At 40.3% G+C, this 20,150-nt stretch overlaps 2 protein-coding genes and 1 long non-coding RNA gene across 3 annotated transcripts; 2 read left to right on the top strand and 1 right to left on the bottom strand.

Moving 5' to 3' along the window:
- Nucleotides 1-1,581: 1,581 nt before the first annotated feature.
- On the bottom strand, nt 1,582-8,049 carry LOC146480836 (uncharacterized). Its single transcript, XM_085109186.1, has 3 exons — nt 7,821-8,049; nt 4,364-4,538; nt 1,582-2,825 (listed from the first exon to the last, which is right to left on the bottom strand). The coding sequence occupies exons 1-3, from the start codon at nt 7,921-7,923 to the stop codon at nt 2,723-2,725; spliced, it is 381 nt and encodes a 126-aa protein (XP_084965312.1). The 5' UTR covers nt 7,924-8,049; the 3' UTR covers nt 1,582-2,722.
- A 5,075-nt stretch (nt 8,050-13,124) lies between these two features.
- Nucleotides 13,125-14,470, top strand: LOC146480837 (DELTA-thalatoxin-Avl1a-like). The gene has a single exon (XM_085109049.1). It carries the CDS (start codon nt 13,240-13,242, stop codon nt 13,969-13,971), a length of 732 nt encoding a protein of 243 aa, XP_084965175.1. The 5' UTR covers nt 13,125-13,239; the 3' UTR covers nt 13,972-14,470.
- A 2,923-nt stretch (nt 14,471-17,393) lies between these two features.
- Nucleotides 17,394-19,589, top strand: LOC146480838 (uncharacterized). Its single transcript, XR_014864617.1, has 3 exons — nt 17,394-17,689; nt 18,547-18,704; nt 19,227-19,589. It is a non-coding gene; the product is annotated as an uncharacterized LOC146480838 (long non-coding RNA).
- The last annotated feature ends 561 nt before the right edge of the window (nt 19,590-20,150 follow it).

A 20,150-nucleotide genomic window follows, 5' to 3' on the forward strand; every position in this document is an offset into this window, starting at 1 on the left:
AACATTACCAGTCTAAACAACGTTACCACTCTTTCGGCTAAGAAAGGGGAGGATCTTGCGGGGGATCTTGTCGCCTACATGAAGAACAAGTACGGTCAAGGAAACGTCTCGGAGGAAATTTGTCCGAAGTGCTGCAAGAAATTTAAGTTTCTTTCTGCGGGAATTTATGAGGATGAGAATGGAATGATACAATATTATGCCGACGATTGTTATGCTTGTGACGTGTGCTCTAAAGAAGAGGAATGGTACTCGTACTAAACGTAATATTTTCAACGGTGCGTTCAACGACATTTGAGATGCCATGTTTACATTTATTTACAGATTGGAATATATTTTGTTTTCCGGTAAAAAAAAAAAACGTTTAGTCGATTCGTTGGATCTCGCCATGATCTGCTATTACAAAGTTTACTATTTCAGAACGTTGTTAGCCATATGTTTCACTCTCATTTCCCTTCATTTACACGATTTTCGGATTCCTTGTAATGTTACCAAGACAAGGTTTTGTAAGCTAGCAATTTAAGACGTTAATATTTTCGTATCTGTTTCTATTGTTTGCTGCCATGTGATCAATTTTATTTGTAAGTTATGTATACCTATTAAGAATTAAAGTCGTTCCTGTTATGTGGTGGCATTATATGTGAGTTGCAGTTCACCTTTCATAAAAACATTAATTAGCATCAGTTACAAATGTTTCTACAAATTACATTTATTGCAAAATTTTTCCCTATTCTTGGTTTATTTTATTCTCTTTTAGTTGTTAATATCGGAGCCGTAAATCTATTTACTACATACGCCAAAATGTCTTTACTTTCCCTAATTATTGAGCAATCTACAGTCCCATGTTTAATTACCATTCCATAATTCCTTGGGGATCATTTCGGGATCGACAAGAAGAAAAGTGGGGATCATTTTGGGGTCGGGATCATTTCGGGGTCAAAATTTGGGGATCATTTCAGGGTTGTGGATCATTTCGGGGTTGGGATCATTTCGGGGGCTGTACAGGACTCCTCAAAATTTTTGGTGGGGATGTGAGGCTCGTTTCTCCAAACCCTGCCTCTGTTTCAGACCAAAACATGAAATTCAGTTTTTGTGACCATTTTTCAGAACTAGGTTTCACTTAACCTGCGTAGCTGGCGGTTTTTGTTGGTGGGCTCGCGGGAAAGCCGGGCTAAAATGAGTGGCGAAGCCGCGTCACTGCGAGGAACTGCTCTCGCTCCATTTCCCCCGCGGCTTCGCCCCGGCCCACCAACAAAAACCGCTAGCTGCGCAGCCGGCTACTACTCAACGTAAGCTGTGCACCGTACGCGCAGTGTGGAAGTACTGAGTGAAAGCTATTTCCTCGCTCGCCCAACACGATCTCGCCAGCTAATTGGCTCTTGCCAGTTTAGAAGTACACAATGATAAACCAAATTGATTGCCCAAATTTAACCAGGCCAATCGATCTCAATTATTGCGTTTTGATGAAAACTAGTTGAACTAGTTAAAATATTTGCCTGATTAAACTTATCAGTTGCCGTAGTGTCATCTTAGTTTAGTTTGTTTACACGCAAAGTAGTGCTCTACAACAGCAGACCCGAGAGCTAAAATAATCATTACACTTTATTAATTTGTACGCAGTCAAGCGTTTTTTACATGATAAATCCCACATGGATGGCAAATACACCCACATTCTTTGCATTATTATTTGATAATTTCGCCACATTTCTAAATCAACTAAATCTGCATAAGATTGAAATGCCGAGTATAAAAATATATAATATTCTTTAACGAAACTAAGTCAATCGAGAAGCTTTAAGAACATCTCTAAACATGCAGGATGTCCTGCTCTACTGACATATGCATGCTGATGCAGATCGTTTACTTGGTCTCAGAGAGACAAAAATTCATAAACAGAAGCTGTACAACATCCCCATACTTTGGTGCAGATTTAGAGACTTTTATTCTAGAGAGAATTTGTCTTTTTCTTTAAAAAATTGTTTAAGAAAATCACCTATGAAGGTCATTAACAATTCCCTCCATTGTTTTTAATCATATTGGTTCATGTCTCCGAGGTTATAAGACTTGTAATATAAATTATTCGGCCCTTTACGCCGGTTAACCATAGGAAACTGATATTTATATCATATTCAGTTTCCGTAAACACTATTAGTTTCTTCCATGATGGTCTTTGTCTATTTATTTATTTATTTATTTATTTATTTATTTTTAATTTTTGGCAATATCATGAAAAGAGCGCGTTTCAGTTCTTGGTGAGTTTCGCCTGTAATAAAAATATCGACTATTGATAGCCACTGATTCTAGTACGCTAGTACGAGTTTTTCCAACAGAGAAGGAGTCAGTGTGCACTCGTGAACCAGTGCAATTTTGGGATATAGCCGTCGTCATTTTACAACGAAATTTTGTGAAAACGGCGTAGTGGGGAAAGTAAGTTCTCGATACGTAGGTGATCCCGTCTTTTTGGAATCACGAAGGGGCTTAGCTATCATCATTAAAAAAACTGCGTCAAGTTTGTCGCTTGCAAAGATTAACATGAAGCTTCCTCTCTCCTTTGTATTTTGCTAAAAACTTCAATTAAAATCAGTCTCATTCGTAGTCGTAGTCGTACTTGAATCTAATAAAAGGTCTCTAATGCCGGCATCCACGATTAAATAAGCAGTGATGCTAAACACCCAGACACTTTAATAAAGTATTCAGTCATTCACGCGTCTTTGCATGGAGTTCATTAATCTTTGCGGGTTACTAGTTTCCTTTCTGTTTTCTTCATTTCTCTCTTCTTTCTTCTGAATGGAGTGTCACTGAAATTGTTGTACATCTTCATTTGCAACCTGAGAGTAAAGAGGAAGAAAACATTCATAAATTATTGCCAGGGTCAAGACGATCTTGTGGCTATCAAATAGACGTCTTTTAAACACAGCAAACTGAATATTCAGAGAGGGATTGTTTTCTGGGTAAGGGTGAGGGGGGGGGGGGGGGGGGTTTACGAGAGAACTTTACGTTTTCCGGAATTGTTTAGGCGTTGACAATAAAAACAGCTTGAGATACAACTGTTGAGCACTCGCTTGACTAAACTGAACGTAGAGGTACCAAGACTCTAAATAGACCGTATTCGTATTCTCGGTATTGAACTGGACTGAACTAGCTTGCACACGAGGCTTATGCGGAGAAATCTTTTCACATGCAAATAGTTTCTAATTTATTCCCCCACAATTGCAAGAGCCTCCATTGCAAGCTCGATCCAGTTCAATACCGAGAATACGAATATAGTCTATTAATTACATTTTCGAGTCTTGACACACTTCGACTGAGTTACAACTTTTTTTTGCTATTGCAACACTCAACATACTCCAGCTCAGATACTCAACTAACAACTCGTCTGACAACTGACTGACAACGAGCTCGAATGTTCGCAATTAAATATTTGTGTCTGGGATTTTAAGGGGCTGTCTCTGGATAAAGCAAGGAACTGATATTTGTACCAAATGAATCAGCCATATTTTTACACAGAGCCACTGTAAGGATCTGTTATATCAAAGGAACATGCAAGATATAACGTACTGTATGAACATATAGTTGGCTGGCGAGCACTCGAACCTCGGTTTCCTGCTTTTCAGGGTGTACTGGTTATACTTATCACATCTGAGAGACCAAAATATGTAATTTTCAGACCTAACCTCTAAAATTCATACCCATGTTCAGACCTGGTTTCTAGTATCTATATCCGCTTTCAGACTTCCAGACCCAAATGGCTAGCATCTATACCTAATTTCAGACCAAAACCTCTGAAAAACCATACCCTTTGGCACCGCAAATACCTATATAGCTTATATAGGGGAGTTCCCCATCCCCCCTCCCCCGTACCCCCACCGGAACCTCCCTTAGCTTTGGGAACCTATCAATCCATTTTGTTCTTACCTGAATCTGTTCAGTTCGGAAACGTGTTCAAAATCTATAAACACTCCATAGGTCTTAAAGGGAAGTTTGCTGTATTTAAATGAAAGCTACTCGGACATTTAACGTAGAACCTTTTCTCTGACATGAAATTATGCCTAGAGCACCGGGAGCAAAATAGTAAGTGATCTGTCCAATAAAGAACAATTTATAAATAAGGTTTTAGCAATTTGTCCACAATACACAGGAAGAACTTGAAAATATTGGCCAATTTTTCAAATTGTAATCCATTTCCATTCAAGCCATCCGCAGCAAAAGACACCAAATACTATATTATCTATACTCATAGGATAATTGTTAATAATATTGGACCATTAAAAATCACACTAAAAATTGGTAACACTGCCCCTTTAAGAGAAAAGAGCCATTACAAGCAAGCAGTCCTTCTGACAAAGAACACATTAACAGTTCTTACCCGCAGGTTTTTGGATCTTTTGAAGGAAAAACTGGTTTCTTCTTCAATATTTTAGCGATACAGTTTCTTAATGTGAGATAACAGAAGTTCTTGTAAGCGATGCCATTCATGCCACAAACTGGAGTATCAAACAAGCCTTCACTTTTCTTGGGACACGGCTGACATCCAGGTGGTGCTAAAACAACAAGAAATAGATGTTAGATTGTACGAAAAACAAAATAATAATAATAATGATGATGATAAGAAAAAACTGATGTAATGTTTAAAACACGAGCAGCAGTGTTTTATCGGGATTTAAAACCACGAGGCGCAGCCGAGTGGTTTTAGACCCGACAAAACACATGCTGCGAGTTTTTTGAACGGCTTCAAAAACATTCCTGGAAAAGCGTGTGTCGTGAGTAAATTAGCATACGAGAAAGACATCAAACACCGCGTACTAATAAGGAGGATGTTAACCACTGCAAGGGATTTTTTTTTTTTTTTTTTAAACTCAACTTTATTTCAATTCTACATCATGCTAACATTCCTTTCATTTAAGTATTTATTTTTACATTTATTTTTACTGCATGTGATGTTTTATTGACCATTTGATAGGTCAGTGGGCTTATGAATTATTAATGAGTTTTTTGAAGATGAGAATGATAACCTATGTTATCCCTCGGAAATTTTTATGGCACAAGTGCTAGTGAGGCCATGGCCAAGCATTAAACTTCACAAAGCAATAATTTAAATTTTAATATAACATGTTTGAAAATCCCAACTAGCAAGAAGCAGACCAGCTGGCTATTTACAAGCGCGGCCGAGAGGAGTTGAACTCGGGGCTACCGATTAACAACTCCAGCTAGGGGTCATAGCGGAACTACTGGATTTCAGGTCCGACGCACTAACCGCTGCCTCAAAGCAAACACAAGCAGAAGATTCATGGTTTGCGTTTCAGATCGTGTTGACGGCGCGGGATGCTTAGGCTCAGCCTCTTTCCCAGGCCGTATGTAGGCTTGAGGCCAAGCCCAGAAGCAAGCCCAATAGCACAACGGATTCTGAGTTCTGAACATATCCAGTACGGAGAGACTTGCAAGCAATCTTTAAACCTTTTAATCGCAAATACGAAAGCGTGATTTATCAAGCCTCTTAAAAGATGCTTGCACTGGCTGCCATCTATGCAATTCGTAGGCTTCCTGTTTATAATTATACTACTTTCACCGTAAAGATATTTGTCCTTGATCTTTTGTCACTGTTTTAATGTATTTTAAATAGACATAGTTATATGTGTATTTTTTAACCTTTTATAATTTTTTTTTTACATTGTACAGTTCTAGATTCTTAGTTACGCCTAGTTAGGTGTCCCCTATCTTCGAACTGCGACCTTCCGACTTTCTGATAGAAAGTTTGACCAAAATCATTTCGTCTAACACATTCAGCCAGTTTCGTGCTGGTTGATTCAAGCGCTCTACCCAAATGCCTGCCGTTTTGCACAGCAATGGGTTCGACGCAAAGGATCCGAATTAAAATGCGATTAAAACTCCATACGAACTTAGCCTACAGAACAGGCATTTTCAAAGCGCTTTTGTGGCGCGAAGCGAGCGCGACCCAAAATGCAAAATAACAATTAACGTTTGCTCAGCTGTACCAAACAACTGATATTCATTTGTCATTTTATTAATTCATAGCACAGTGGTAAGAGAAGTATTCAGTACTTCACCCTGTATTTTGCACCCTATGCCGGATTAGGACTGGGACTCAATTAATCCCAAGGGACGGGAAAATTTCGTTTAAAAGGTAAAAACCCACGAGGTTTCAGATAAATAAATATATATATAAAAGGAAATAACCTTTATTTACCCCCCCCCCCCCCCCCCGCAGCCCCCCGCAGTGTTTATGGCACAAGTACTACTGGGCCCGACTTACCGGTAATTAAACTTCACAAACAAATAATATAACTTGAAAATAACATGGTTAAAATCCCAACGTTAATAGCCAATTGGTCTGCTAGACCAATTGGCTATTTACAAGCGCGGCCGAGGAGTTTGAACTCGGGGCTACCGACTCGAAACAATTCCAGACCCACTCCATCTAGTGGTCAGAGCGGGACTTGAACCCGGGACCTCCGGATTTCAAGTCCGGCGACCTAACAACCCGACAACGCTTCCTCACAAGCACAAGCCAGAGTCAAATAGACAACAATCGTCAAAACCAAGTGAAGGCAAAGAAAGAACAAGTTAACGTTCATGAACACAAACGGAAAGCTTAAGGATAGACAGAATTGTAAGCACAATTTAAATCGAGGACCAATACTGATATCAGAGGCAGAACTTCATAGTAATTATTATATTTTTTTCCCACTAGTTTGATTAATAATGGTAATTGAACTGAGTGGAGTGCAATTTGGTCAGATTTCAAAATCGAACGAGCGCGCAGCGCGAGTTTGATTTGAAATCACAAGTATGATTTCAGACCAAAATTGCACGACACAAAGTTCAATTGCCACTTTATTACACCTATTTTGAAATCACAGAGTTTTATTGTCAATTTTAATATTCTATTTTTGTTACTTCATTTCCAGTTTGATGGGCTAAAGAAAGGATGCGATTTAGAGCAAAAAAAATGGTGCAATTTGGGAATAAATCGCACTGTTGAGAGCCAATCAGATTGCAAGGATCACCAGTGATTTCAAAATGGGTATAATAAAGAATAAAATCCCCAGATTTCCTTGCAAGTTCTGTGCTCCGTACGAACCATATACAAGTCCAAAACTCGCTGATTCTGAATTTAGTGTGGTTCCATAATGTTGATAATGGTTTCCATAGCGCTATGAAAGATAATGAAAGGACTTTTTCAAAACATGTGAAGTCCCTGAAAAATCAATTTCTTCAAGTTAATACGATACCAGGAAGAGTTTAGAATGAAATTGAATAAACCACAAGTCGAACAAGCACTACAAAAGCTTGTAAAATCTTGTAAAACTGGATACGTTCAATCAACAACATTTATTCCTGAATAAGGTTGTAGTTATACTCTTGATATATAACCCCCAAGGATTCGAAACAATAAATCATTAAGTTTCACAGTTGTCGTTTTCGTGAAATCACGGCTACATGTGGTGACGAATAAAAATCAAAGACAATCTTTGGATTTGGAAATCGCATTTATAAAACACTGCAAGAAGTAAACGAAATTAAGAGCCGGCGTGTTGTTGATGTAGGGATAACTGAGTTGTTTTTACCATAACTATAGAAGTTACAAGACTTCCAAACAAATAAATCGTAGAGAACTACACGGCTGAAATTCGAGCTGTATTGACATGATTCCCCATCGTGAAACAGGTCTACCTTAAGACACCAGATCATAAATCGCGCTGATGTCATTTTGCATCCTTAAAATTTACACTCTTTTAAGTTAACATTAGATTGCAAGCGTCATAAACAAAGATAGAAGCTGAAATAAGATGAAGAATTCTCACCTTTCTCCCCCCAAAACGTATCTTGTCGAACGCACGATGTTTTGCGAACCACCGTAATTATAATGGCTATGATTAAAGCTAAACGCCCCAAATCCGGCATCATTTAACTCATTTGCGACACAGATGAGTCAAAGGCGAGATTCGGAGGCAAAAAATGACTGAATTGTGAGAAAATTCGGCAGAGAAATGAGATTATTCTCTACGTCCACTTCCGTAATCGGATCCAGCTTGTAAAAGGGCATGCGTGATTTGGTGGTCGATTAATTTTTAAAGCAACGTGTCCAAAACAACCAGACAATGTCAACAGACATGAATCGGACCACGAGCGCTTGTTTCAATAACAATAACACCTGACAGCTTTTGGAGTAAATGGCTAATATGCCTTCAAAGGCTGAAAAAAGACATTTCACTGCGTTTGCCTAAAGGATCGCAAGATCTACTTACTTTGAATTAGGATAGCGAAAAAAAGTGGCAAATCCTAATATGTAACATTTAAATGAAAATTGTCGAACAACACTTTTCTGTGCATGGTACAGTCGCACCCTTGTTAAACGGTGACCCTCGGGGAATTACCAAGTGCCCGCTGTTCGCCAGAGGTTAGAGGTTAGAGGTTCGCCAGAAATATGCATTAAGCGTGGTAGAATCTTCATTTAAGTATAACTACAAACAATATCAAGTGTGAAATGGAGGGAACTGTCCGGCATAAAATATCAAAAGAAAACAACAGTAAACACAACCGCGTCTGTGACTACAGCCTGGGATGGTACAATAACAAGCTTGGATGCTTAAGGCCAGGCGTAGTCAATCGATAGAAATCGATATCAGTCACCGATTGATATCGATTGAAATCGGTAATCGATAACAATTGAACCTACAGAAAAAATTTATGGATTGTTATCGATTGAGATAATGGATAATAATCGATAGCAATCGACAGTAATCGATAACAATCACTAATCCCGAGGAGTCCTCTGAGGAGTATTCGTTTGAAACATATTAGATGGCTTTACTGTCTAGTAAACAACACAAGACCCGCTTTGAAATGGTAAAACATTTTTATAATTTCAGCCTCTAGTCCTGCCGGAGTCCAGCCACGACCAGGCAGAATGTTCATCAGGAGATCTCTTGGTTTGGGGTTTTAAAGTATATATAAACTTGTCCATTCATCCCAGCGCCGTCTTGCATCTCCTTTATGGCGTTCTCGCGTAGATGAAATAATCAGGGATGGAGACTGTAACGAGATGCCATTTTGACTTGTGGGCTTGTCATGGGTTGTACCAAAAAATCTATTTTTAGAAAAAAATTGCGCCATACGCGCGTGCGCGCACGCGAGTAAATGGCCAGGATCGATCTCTCCACGGGCGGCCCGTGGAGAGATTGGAATTTTTTGTCTACCCGTTCAAAATGGCGTGAGAATTTTTTAATTCTGCCAGGGAATATATACTCGGTGCCCACATTTAAGGAATTAGACTCTCACAACGAAAAGGTAAAAATTGAAAGAAGACGGGGAAAGTTGGAATAAGCGACATGACTCTCACAGTAAAGTAAAAAAGGCGCCAGAACGGTGGCGCTGCGTGCGTTGCTACAGTACAGTTGAATGAATGAAAAAAGCTAACACTTTTCGAATATGTACCCAGGCACGTAAGTACTTAACTTAAGTGAATTTCTTCTCGGCTGGTTTCTGTGTCACTTTTGCCTGTGTGATATGGTTCAAACAGTACCCGAAAAATGTCTAAAGTTCAGTTATTTGTTGTTGAAGAAAGTCTAAACAGTTGTGGAAAGTTATGATGCTGCAAAGTTTTTACGCAGTTTTCGCAACCTCAATGAATTGAACTCTGTCAGCTTTGACTCTTTTCTTGCTCATGTTGAACTGGAAAAAGAACGTTTTGCTGCTTGGAATCAAGTTCCGTGGCCTTGCACAAGAAGAAGCATAAGAACAACCGGCTGCATCGATGAACTTTCTAACCAGGAAAAAAATACGCTAAAATATTATGCCTTCTCACATTTGTAAAACTGACCGCAGCCGGTTTCTTGGCTATAAACAAAGCCTATACTGATAGGATATAAAACAGTGGAGGATGCATTTGATTGTGACTACCCTGCCAGCAGAGGCCCTTCGATCTTCCTAGATAAGTCCTCTTCCCGTCTAGGAAGATCGAAGGGCCTCTGCTCGCAGGGTAGATTGTAACCGACAGTTCTTAAATCCTGCTGGAGACATTGTGCGAATTATAAGCTTATTTTGATGTTAAAATTGCCAGTTTGATGTTGAGGAAATTTATCCTGCGAACTTGAAAAAAGGAAAGAGTTTGAAAACAGATAAGAACGTGTTTACAGCTTTCTTGTCCCTTGGATGACCATAGAAACCAACAACTAATAAATGGATGAACATTCATCTCAAGTCTTACGTGTAATATTTTTTGAAAGCAGTAAGCCTACAGCCGTCATAACAAGCAGTAAGCTTTTCGGCAAAAGGAAGTAATCGAGAAATCCACTTCTGACCGATGTTGAACAGGATGCCTATACTGGCATTTACGCGTGATGCTTAATGTGGCCTCATTGACTCCCATTGTGTGCTTTGCATATTTTTAAAAAATTATCCTAGCTAATGGCATACTTTATGTTGTTCCCCTTGCGTTACGCCTCTTATCGTTGTACCGGAAATTCCATTACTGCGTGATATTTTATCGTTGTGTTACTAGAAATCATACCGGAGATAACTTTCTCATAACGTCATACTTATCAGTGACCTTTCCTCCGCGCATTGTGTTTCTAGAACGGTCAAACAAAGGGCGATTCCTTCGCCAGAAACTCTCCAATTTCCACCGTTTTAAATGTCGAGTGCTCCTTAGAAGTTATTCTTTCAATTTACCGCTTCAAAATGTTTAATTTTCAGTTTGAAAACAGCACACTTGAGTCCAACATGTTAACAATATGGCCGCCACCAATTTGATCCGGGTTTATAGAAGTAATTTCTAAGTTTTTGTCTATTATTCGAGATAGTAAGCGAATTACGTAAGGAAAAAGGGATGTCATTCCAAATTTGAGTTTCTTGTATACAAAGTGCAAAAGACCCTTACGATTCATAAGCTTTTTTCGAGTCAATTCTTCTTTATTATACATACTTGGTGCTATAAACATCACAACCGCCCTTAGGTAGATGTTAATCTCCTGTAGGTGGATGTTATGAGTTGGTAAAAATAAAATGAAATTCAAGTCAATGATAGAAAAGCTTTTTATGATCACAAGTTTCCCTGCTAGAGAGTAAGCTTCTATGTGTATGAATTGACTATTATAATACATAAGCTATAAAATGTACACTGTAAGCTACTGTACCTCTCTTAGGTGGATGCTATGCGTACGATTGTGCCAGTATAACACATACGATACAAACGTGGTGCTATAAAACTTACCTCCCTCAGGTAGATGTTAACCACCCGTAGGTGGATGTTACTTGAGCAAATCTTGACTGTTTTCAAAGTTACACGTTTCTTCCACAAATCGAGCGTAAAATCCTTGAGATGCTCAGACGACGAGAAACGAAAGTAGAAAGAACTCTGTATTATACCATAACGAGACCTAACAAACGTTCGAAGTCTTTATTTCACCGACGTCGTCCGCCATTACTACTAAAAGAGAGTGAATGCAGGTCAATTTTCGGTATAATCGGATCTCGGATCGTGGCTGCTCCGAAGAATAACCCGATGACGTCACCTCCCTTAGGCCGATGTTACCTTTTCGCAAGCCACTGCAACCTCGTTCCCAGGGTCTCTCTTCTTCCCGCCCCAGCGAGAGAGAGAGAGAGAGAGAGAGAGAGAGAGAGAGAGAGAGACACACACACACACACACACCCTGGTTGCAGCTGGTCACGTGACAGCACACGACAAACTTCTCCCCAGTCGGGGTACAGTCGCTCAATTATTTTATTCGCAACAGCCGATCAGAGATTTTCAAGCGAGTGCGACGCTTAAGCAAGCGAAATGCGAGAGATTTGGCGCAGTTTCATGCCGTCTGCATAAATCGTATATTAAGTACAATCTAGGGAATTTCAAAAGGTCAATGAAGCAGAGGTTGATCATAAATTCTACAACTTGAATCGGAGTAATTTATCTACACTAGTTGGAACTGATTCCATGAATTCTACTAGAAATAGCATTTATTCAAGCTTAACTGCGGTAATAAGTACATCTTTTGCTCTATAAAATGAAACGTAGGTCATAAAAATTCTTTCAGTAACAGCATTATAATTCATCACTCACAAGAAAATACAAATACATTCTTCTTGTTAATAGTAATCTGTTTATTTACATTTAATTCGCGAAGCACAATATTGAATATTTATTTGGTCACCGATTTCCTGTGATTAAATACATTGTTTTCGATCACAATCAACGCTCTGAGCTCAATATTTCTCGTTTAACTACGTCTTAAAGTCAAGGACATAGGGAATAAACTAAGATGAAAAGTACCTTTGAATTATATTCACACGCGGCTTGCTTCAGTTCGTTGGTATTTCTGAACACTTCGCCTGTTTACATTCTATTGCCAAAAATTATTGGTGTTCCATTCGGTAATACTAAAATTAATCTTCTTTCCCATTTCACCCCATTTGGAGCTCTGTTAAAAGGCGTAAAACCAGCGTCCAGCGATACTTCTGTTCTAATCACCATGCCTGTTTAGGTTTTGACTCAAGCGTCCCCCATCGTCTGTCGGTTTCCCTCTGGCGTCCCGAAACGACTGTTTTTAAAATAATTCTTTTGGATTAACAGCACTCTACCTGAGTGGAAGAAACGTGAACCTCTTCCAGGTCTCAAGTGAGTGTGTGATGTAGAAATGCTTGGTTGCAAAACCGCTTGTTGTCGCACAGTTCGTAGCTGGCTTCTCCGTCTTTCTGAGAAAGTGACAACTGCATACTTTACTACCCCTCCCTAACGGCAAATTGTGTCAAGCACCCAGATTTTGGGTGCCACGTGACCAGCTGCAACCAGGGTCTCTCTCTCTCTCTCTCTCTCTCTCTCTCTCTCTCTCTCTCTCTCTCTCTCTCTCTCTCTCTCTCTCTCTCTCTCTCTCTCTCTCTCTCTCTCTCTCTCTCTCTCTCTCTCTTTCTCGCTTGGGGGGGGGGGGGGGGGGGAAGAAGAGAGACCCTGGGAACGAGGTTGAACCCACTGAAGGCCGCGCGCGTTTGTGGGATACGGCATTAAAATTTCTCTTCCTAGTCCCCCGAGTTAAGTCACCAGATCACCTGGATGATGTTGAGTAACACTTTCTTGGCTTCGACAAGCAAAATTTCACAAAAAAATCATACGACAGTCATATGATCAGTGTAAGATTATCGTATGACTTTGGAAACAATAGACTAAATTTAGACGTAAGCGGAAAATTACCTGACAATGAGATCAACAACTACCTGTCTTTCTGAGAAATGCCATGCAATGAAAAATATATAAGGACAAGGACAGGGCATTCAAGAGTTATGGCGGCGAATTTTTCAGTGGAAGCGGGGGAGGCGATTATCGCGAATCAAGACAAGATAGCTCAGGTTGCTGGTGCAGCGGCCAGCCTTGATGCTCAGGGATGGGGTTTTTTTGGCCTCACTAGTGAAGGTGGTGGAGTACGGAACGAAATGAGCATCAGCAATAGAACAAAGCACGGCATTGAGCTGGTAACGATCTACATTAACGGGGGTAAAGTGAGAATCCCTCCCGAGCCTTACGTCCAGTCCATGAGGGAAGACAAATGCCTGTTTCATAAAGCTGGGAGTTGGGCCGCAACTGGCTCAGGCGGCATAGTCACGTACAAGCTACAACATGGAACCAACTTGCACTTCATGTGGGATTGTCCTTTCAACTTCGACTATTACGACAACTTCATTGGCCTGGTGCTATCATCGGATGAAATCTTGCCAGACAAGAACTTGTTTAATAAAATGTACTGGTGGGAAAACATGGGAAAAAAACCCAGAGCTGGGAGCAAATATGACCTTGTTTGCTGTGGACCAAGCATTGGAAATTCAATAGATGCAGGGGGATCGGGACCCTGGGGCCATCGAAGGCCTTGTAAAGTCCAAGATGAGCATTACATAGTAGCGGCCACTATGGGAGATCGACACGTGACTTCAAGCAAGATTGACATCCGCTATGTTTCTCGAGGATAAAAGTAAACAGTGTAGGTTTCTCTCTCCTTGTGAAAAGATCGTTGAAATGACTCAATGATATTCCTTGGCGAGGTTCATGCGATGTTATTTCATTAACATTTCTGTCATTTTGCTGTACAAAGAACGCTTTAGACTATTATATGACCTTTTGTTTTCCTGAAATGCAGACTTGTTTCGTTTTTAATGGCGTGATTATAAATATCCTTTTTTGGCTAACCGCACAAAGAGTTGTTTCAGCTTAGTTTCCTTTACGTCATAGAAGTATATCAGGTGTTTTTCCAAGCGAACGTTTTAGTTGTAAGGAGGTGTCCCTGGGGCAAAGAGGAGTTTCATAAGAGTCTTTCGGAGTTTTTTCACCATTTGGAGTAAATGCATTTGAAATTTAGCAAGTTTTCTAAGCTTAGAGGAATCGTGCATTCCTTGACAGTTTTCACCGCAAGTGTTGTAACAAGCTGGCTAGCCTGATTACATGATTTAGTCCAATAAACGTGTGTAAGAGTCTGCTGTATGTCCTTAACTTCACTGTGGTTTACCTGGCGAACCCAATTACACTGCATCCCGTGTTTGCCGTGCTTGGAACCCGACAGTGAAAAGTCTGATCGTCAAAGAACCAAAGGAGTCAAATAATAGATCGAGGTAAGCTGTATCGTAGAGATTAAGTAAACGGCCCTGATCATGAATGGAGCAAATAAAGGAGAATCACCAGTACACCAGGAGATCGTCGATCGTCATCCTGAACTGAAAAGAGTAATAACTTTGTCTAGAAAGGAACAAGATGCCTATACTGGCATTTACACGTGATGCTGTGGCTGATTCATTTACTCCAGTTGTATGCTTCGCAGATTAATAAAAACCATCCTTGCTAATGGAATAGTTTGAGTCACGAAGATCGCGTTATGTTGTTTCCCTCGTGTTACGCTACCTATGGCTTTACCGGAAATTCTGGAAATTTCGGAAATTCCATTACGAAAACGTAAGCTTATCAACGACCTTTCTCAGTCTCCCATCCTGGTATAAAGCTCTCAAACAAAGCACGATTCCTTCGCCAGGAACTCACCAATTTCCACCGTTTTAAATGTCGAGTGCTTCTTAGAAGTTATTCTTTCGATTTACCGCATTTATTCCAATTGTATGCTTCGCAGATTGATAAAACTATCATTGCTAATGGAATAGTTTGAGTCACGATGTTCGCGGTATGTTGTTTCCCTTGTCTTACGCTTACTTTATTGTTGTACCGGAAATTTCGGAGATTCCATTACAATAACGTAAGCTGGTCAATGACCTCTTTTCAGTCCCGTCGTGGTTTTACAACTGTCAAACAAAGCACGATTCCTTCGCCAGGAACTCTCCGATTTCCACCGTTTTAGATGTCGAGTGCATTTTAGTAGTTATTCTTTCGATTTACCGTTTCAAAATGGTGAAATTTCTGTTTGAAAACGGCACATAACAATATGGCGCCACAAATTTAATCCAAGATTAATGAATAAATCAAATGATGCTTTGATGTCACACTAGTAGGGGTGAGTGGGTCCCCTCCCTCGCGATATACGATGAATAAATTAATGTGCAGATTTGTAGCTACTACGAAGGAAAAAAAACAAGATGCCTGCTATACTGGCATTTACGCGTGATGCTGTGGCTGATACATTTATTCAAACTGTATGCTTCGCGGATTTATAAAACTATCCTTGCTAATGGAATAGTTTGAGTCACGAAGATCGCGTTACGTTGTTTCCCTTGTGTTACGCTACTCATGGTTTCACCGGAGATTTCGGAAATTCCACTACGATAACGTAAGCTTCTCAATGACCTCTTTCTCCTGCCTCTTTTCAGTCTGACATCGTGGTCTAAGACTGTCAAAGCACGATTCCTTCGCCAGGAACTCTTCAATTTTCACCGTTCTAAATGCCGAGTGCTTCTTAGAAGTTATTCTTTCGATTTACCGTTTCAAAATGGTGAAATTTCCGTTTGAAAACGGCACACTTGAGTCCACAGCATGTTTAACAATATGGCGCTACAAATTTAATCCGGTTTTAATGAATGAATCAAATGATGCTTTGACTCCACACAGGTAGGGGGTGAGTGGGTCCCCTTCCTCGCGATATACGCGACAAGAATGGATTTTGATTGGCCTGCTTTTGTTGAAGACAATCAGAACAATACATCCCGACTAGGAGAGGGGAGGGCTTAATGAATAAATTAATGTGCAGATTTGTAGCTATAGCTACTACGAATAAAAAGGAAATCGACCCGTTTTTAGACACGGTATGCCCCTAGGGGCATCCCGTGTAACAAGATGCCTATACTGGCATCTACGCGTGATGCTGTGTCTGATTCGCAGATTGGTAAAACTAGCCTTGCTAATGGAATAGTTTGAGTCATGATGATCGCGTTATGTTGTTTCCTCTTTGTTATGCTACTTATGGTTGTACCGGAAATTTTGGAAATTCCATTACGATAACTTAAGCGTATCAATGACCTCTTCTCAGTCCCATCGTTTTTTTCTAGAACTGTCAAACAAAGCACGTTTCTGACGCATTATCCGTCTGGACGAATTTGGGCAAATATTTGCTGTTCGTCTGTTTATTCATCTGCCTCTGTAGTATAAAGACGGGCACAAGACGCATTATCCGTCTGGGCGGATTATCTTCTGTTGTTCGTCTTGAACGACGCACAACGGTAAAAAGTTCGTCCAGACGGAAAATCCGTCTTGTGCCCGTCTTTACACTACAGACGAATAACCATACGAGCAACAAATGTTTGCCCATTTTCGTCGAGACGGATAATGCGTCCTTAAGTATAAAAACGGTCATGTAATTGAGCGGCACAAACAAATTAGCAAGTCTCAAGCTTTATCATTTACGAGGTAAATACGCATACGAATTTTAAATTTATTTTGTCAATCAGTTCTATTGTATCTTGCTGCACGGACTCTACGATGTTCACAGCTCAGTGTCTATAATGAAACGACTGGCGGCTTGGCGAGGCCAAGGTCCCGACAAGTGTGAAGAAAACATGCTCCCTGTTCCCGCGGGGAAATCAGAATTCTTTAATTCCGATACGCATGCCAACTTGCAATCCAATACTTGTATACATGGTTTATTCAAATGCAAAATAAACAACAAGTTGCACATACCAATAAAAGAAGGAAAACAAAAAAGCCAATCCTGAGCGTAGTTACAAGAAGAGATGATCCTGTAACGAGAACCAAGATTTGAAACCTGTAAAATGATTCCCAGGATCGAAAACAAACTGACTTTGACAAGTCCAAATAACATTTTTTGAAATGAAATCTCATTTTAGTATTTTTTTTCTTTTTTTTTTCACAGGTTATCGGAAAAAGTGGGAAATTTAATTTGTAACTTCTTTTTTGTATGTTATATTTTTTTCACCCAGTGCTTGGGCATGGGTATTAAGTTACCTCTTAAATACGATCAACCAATAGATGTAAAGCTACCAAGGGCGGCCACATCGGGTAACTAAATCATCATCTCAACATTTTAACTAAAGGAGTATGATCACATTTGGGTGTGGCCCAAGCACAATGATCGGTCACCTCCCAGCTACCAGTTCAGTTAAATAGAATCCCCGCCGCCTTTCATTCTGCAGCGAAGCTTGCATAGTTAACCTGACCGTCCCAGAATGAAATGGTTTTACGTCTTGGTCTTCCTTGCTTCAGTGTCGTTTCAGTTTACAGGTGGAAGACCTGTTACAGCAGGTAGGGATTGGAGCTTGTTATCTTTAAATTTGAACTCTTTATATATTAAATTCTCATATGTGCCAAAGTAGAAATTTGCAAAACTTTTTGTAATTTCCAATTAATTCATCACACGCTGAAAAATGAACAGCACCACAAGAAAGTACTGCTCGGTAGCTTTCATTTACACTGTAAATGGTCACATGTTAGGATTTCATCCACAGACTCAAAAGTTAGAACCACCTTGTACAGCATGATAAACAGCACCACAGGTAAGTACTGCTCAGTAGCTTTCATTTGAATGGTCACACTTTAGGATTTCATCCAAAGACTCAAAAGTTAGAACCACCTTGTACAGCATAATAAACAATACCACAGGAGAGTACTGCTCAGTAGCTTTCATTTGAATGGTCACACTTTAGGATTTCATTCACAGACTCAAAAGTCAGAATCACCTTGCACAGCATAATAAACAGCACCACAGGAAAGTACTGCTCAGTAGCTTTCATTTGAATGGTCACACTTGAGGATTTCATCCTCAGAGTCAAAAGATAGAACCACCTTGTACAGCAAATAAACAGCACCACGGGAAAGTACTGCTCAGTAGCTTCCTATCCACAGATTGACTTAAAAGTTAGAACCTCCTAAGTGCTTACAAACGACGCCAGCGGAATTGAAAGTCAGTAAGGCATGCTACTCTATCAGTTTGGCGGGTGGGAATGATCACTGTAATGGATTAGCATCCTATTTACAGGTATAGAATAATACTCCTTCCTATTTCAAGTCACAGACACCGGTCTGTTAAAGCTCCGGCCGTATGGATGATCTGTAACTCGAGTGCGACACAGCTTACCAAACTTTTGCCCCTTGTTTTTCAGGTGACTGTATCCAATGCGTGGGCTCCTTACCTCAATGCAATCTTCCAGGTCTGTTCGGATTTCCAAAATGCAGCATGGCGTTTAAGAAATGCAAATTTAACAAACCTCGTCCATTCAGACCAGGAATTGTACAGCTTGGCGAATCAGACTGTTAATCGGTAAGATAACCTCTTATTATTAGGCTTACTTATCGCTGAGAACACAAAAGACTAGCACTGTCTACGGAGCGGTTACTAGGAAATGAACTGGCTGCAGTGTCGTCACAGCACAGCATAAAAAGCGAGACAGAGAGAGAGAGAGACCGAGAGAGAGACAGACAATCCCACACACACACAAACGCACACAGACAGACAGACAGACAGACAGAGACAGGTAGACAGAGGGAGTACGTAAAGGGGTGCTCGAGTGCACATAACAATTCGATATACAGTAATACTGAACCGGCTTCCGCTTTAATGATCGTGTACACTGTTATGTAAAATTGACTCGATCGAAGAGCTAGCAAGGTTTCTCATTCCTGCCCTAGCGATCGAGCGATCGCGCGACGTATAGCTAAGAATAATAGCTTCTGTGTGTCTCTACATTAGTTTATCACAGAGCGTTTGTCCAACAATCAGCTCAGTGAAACACACCGTTGTTGTTTTCGCTACAAAGTGATGACAGTGTACGTTCTTTCTCAGGATCAATCCAGAGCAGCAATGCAGTTAGCATACTGAAGTGTGCACAGGGAACAGAGCTGAATGAATTGGATTCAAACAAGAAACCTCCTTACCAATGTCACTGCAAAGCACAATGCGCATGCGTGTGTGGGGAACATTTTTTCCGTTTGGATCACGCATCACAGCGTCCCGTCCGGTCTCCTTATCCCGCGGCGGGTCTCGCGGCGGCACCTGCGCCGTACATTGGGACCTGTAAATTCTACAGAATAATCCGAGATATTTGCCCGCGTTATGTTTAGTATATATGTCCTAAAAGCCATCGTTACTTGATTTCATAACGAACGTCAATATAGAACAGAAAATAAAAAGTGCGAATTTTGTGAGTGTCGGACCCAGTATTTGTAAACAAAATGGCTCAACTATTTCCCTGTTCAAGCCAGCATGACTCAAGAACCGTAGTCCGTGATGTAGCAGATATCTGTTATATTACAGAGGGGCCTGTCTGTCGCCTGTTGACGAGAGGTGGGTTGCGGTCTCCATGACAATTCACAAAACGTAAAGGTGTCTCGGTTGTGTTGGCGTCGAATTGTTCCACGCAACTTTCCATCGATTGAAACAATTTTGTTGGCAACCTGGCAATCCATCCATCCATCTTTTCATCCCTAATTCGTCCATCATTACTAATGCTCCATTCACACCAAGGCTTAAACACACCTAAAAACTGTTTAGTTAACACAGTTTGAAATTGTTTCCTTCACAAAAGCTGCTTTCGGGCTTTTGTCGACTTTATATTTAGCACAAATGAAAACATAAATCAAAGTTACTTGAATCCTGTCAAAGCCAATGGTTCAGCTTTCTGTTACCAATCTTCATTTTGTTGAACCTGGTTTAATTAAACATTTTGTTGGTGTATAAGCCATAGATCTTCATCACGGCGGTAATTTA

This window comes from Pavona decussata, unplaced genomic scaffold (assembly GCF_977016875.1).
Source record: "Pavona decussata unplaced genomic scaffold, jaPavDecu1.1 SCAFFOLD_52, whole genome shotgun sequence".
In the NCBI taxonomy this organism is placed as follows: domain Eukaryota; kingdom Metazoa; phylum Cnidaria; class Anthozoa; order Scleractinia; family Agariciidae; genus Pavona; species Pavona decussata.

Bases quoted from the DNA above. Each gene is read 5' to 3' on its own strand.
- LOC146480836 (XM_085109186.1), bottom strand. From the start codon at position 7,923: ATGATGCCGGATTTGGGGCGTTTAGCTTTAATCATAGCCATTATAATT. The intron at 4,539-7,820 runs GTGAGAATTCTT...TTGTTGTTTTAG, and splicing joins TACGTTTTGGGGGGAGAAAG to CACCACCTGGATGTCAGCCG. The intron at 2,826-4,363 runs GTAAGAACTGTT...CTTTACTCTCAG, and splicing joins AAAGATCCAAAAACCTGCGG to GTTGCAAATGAAGATGTACA.
- LOC146480837 (XM_085109049.1), top strand. From the start codon at position 13,240: ATGCCATGCAATGAAAAATATATAAGGACAAGGACAGGGCATTCAAGA.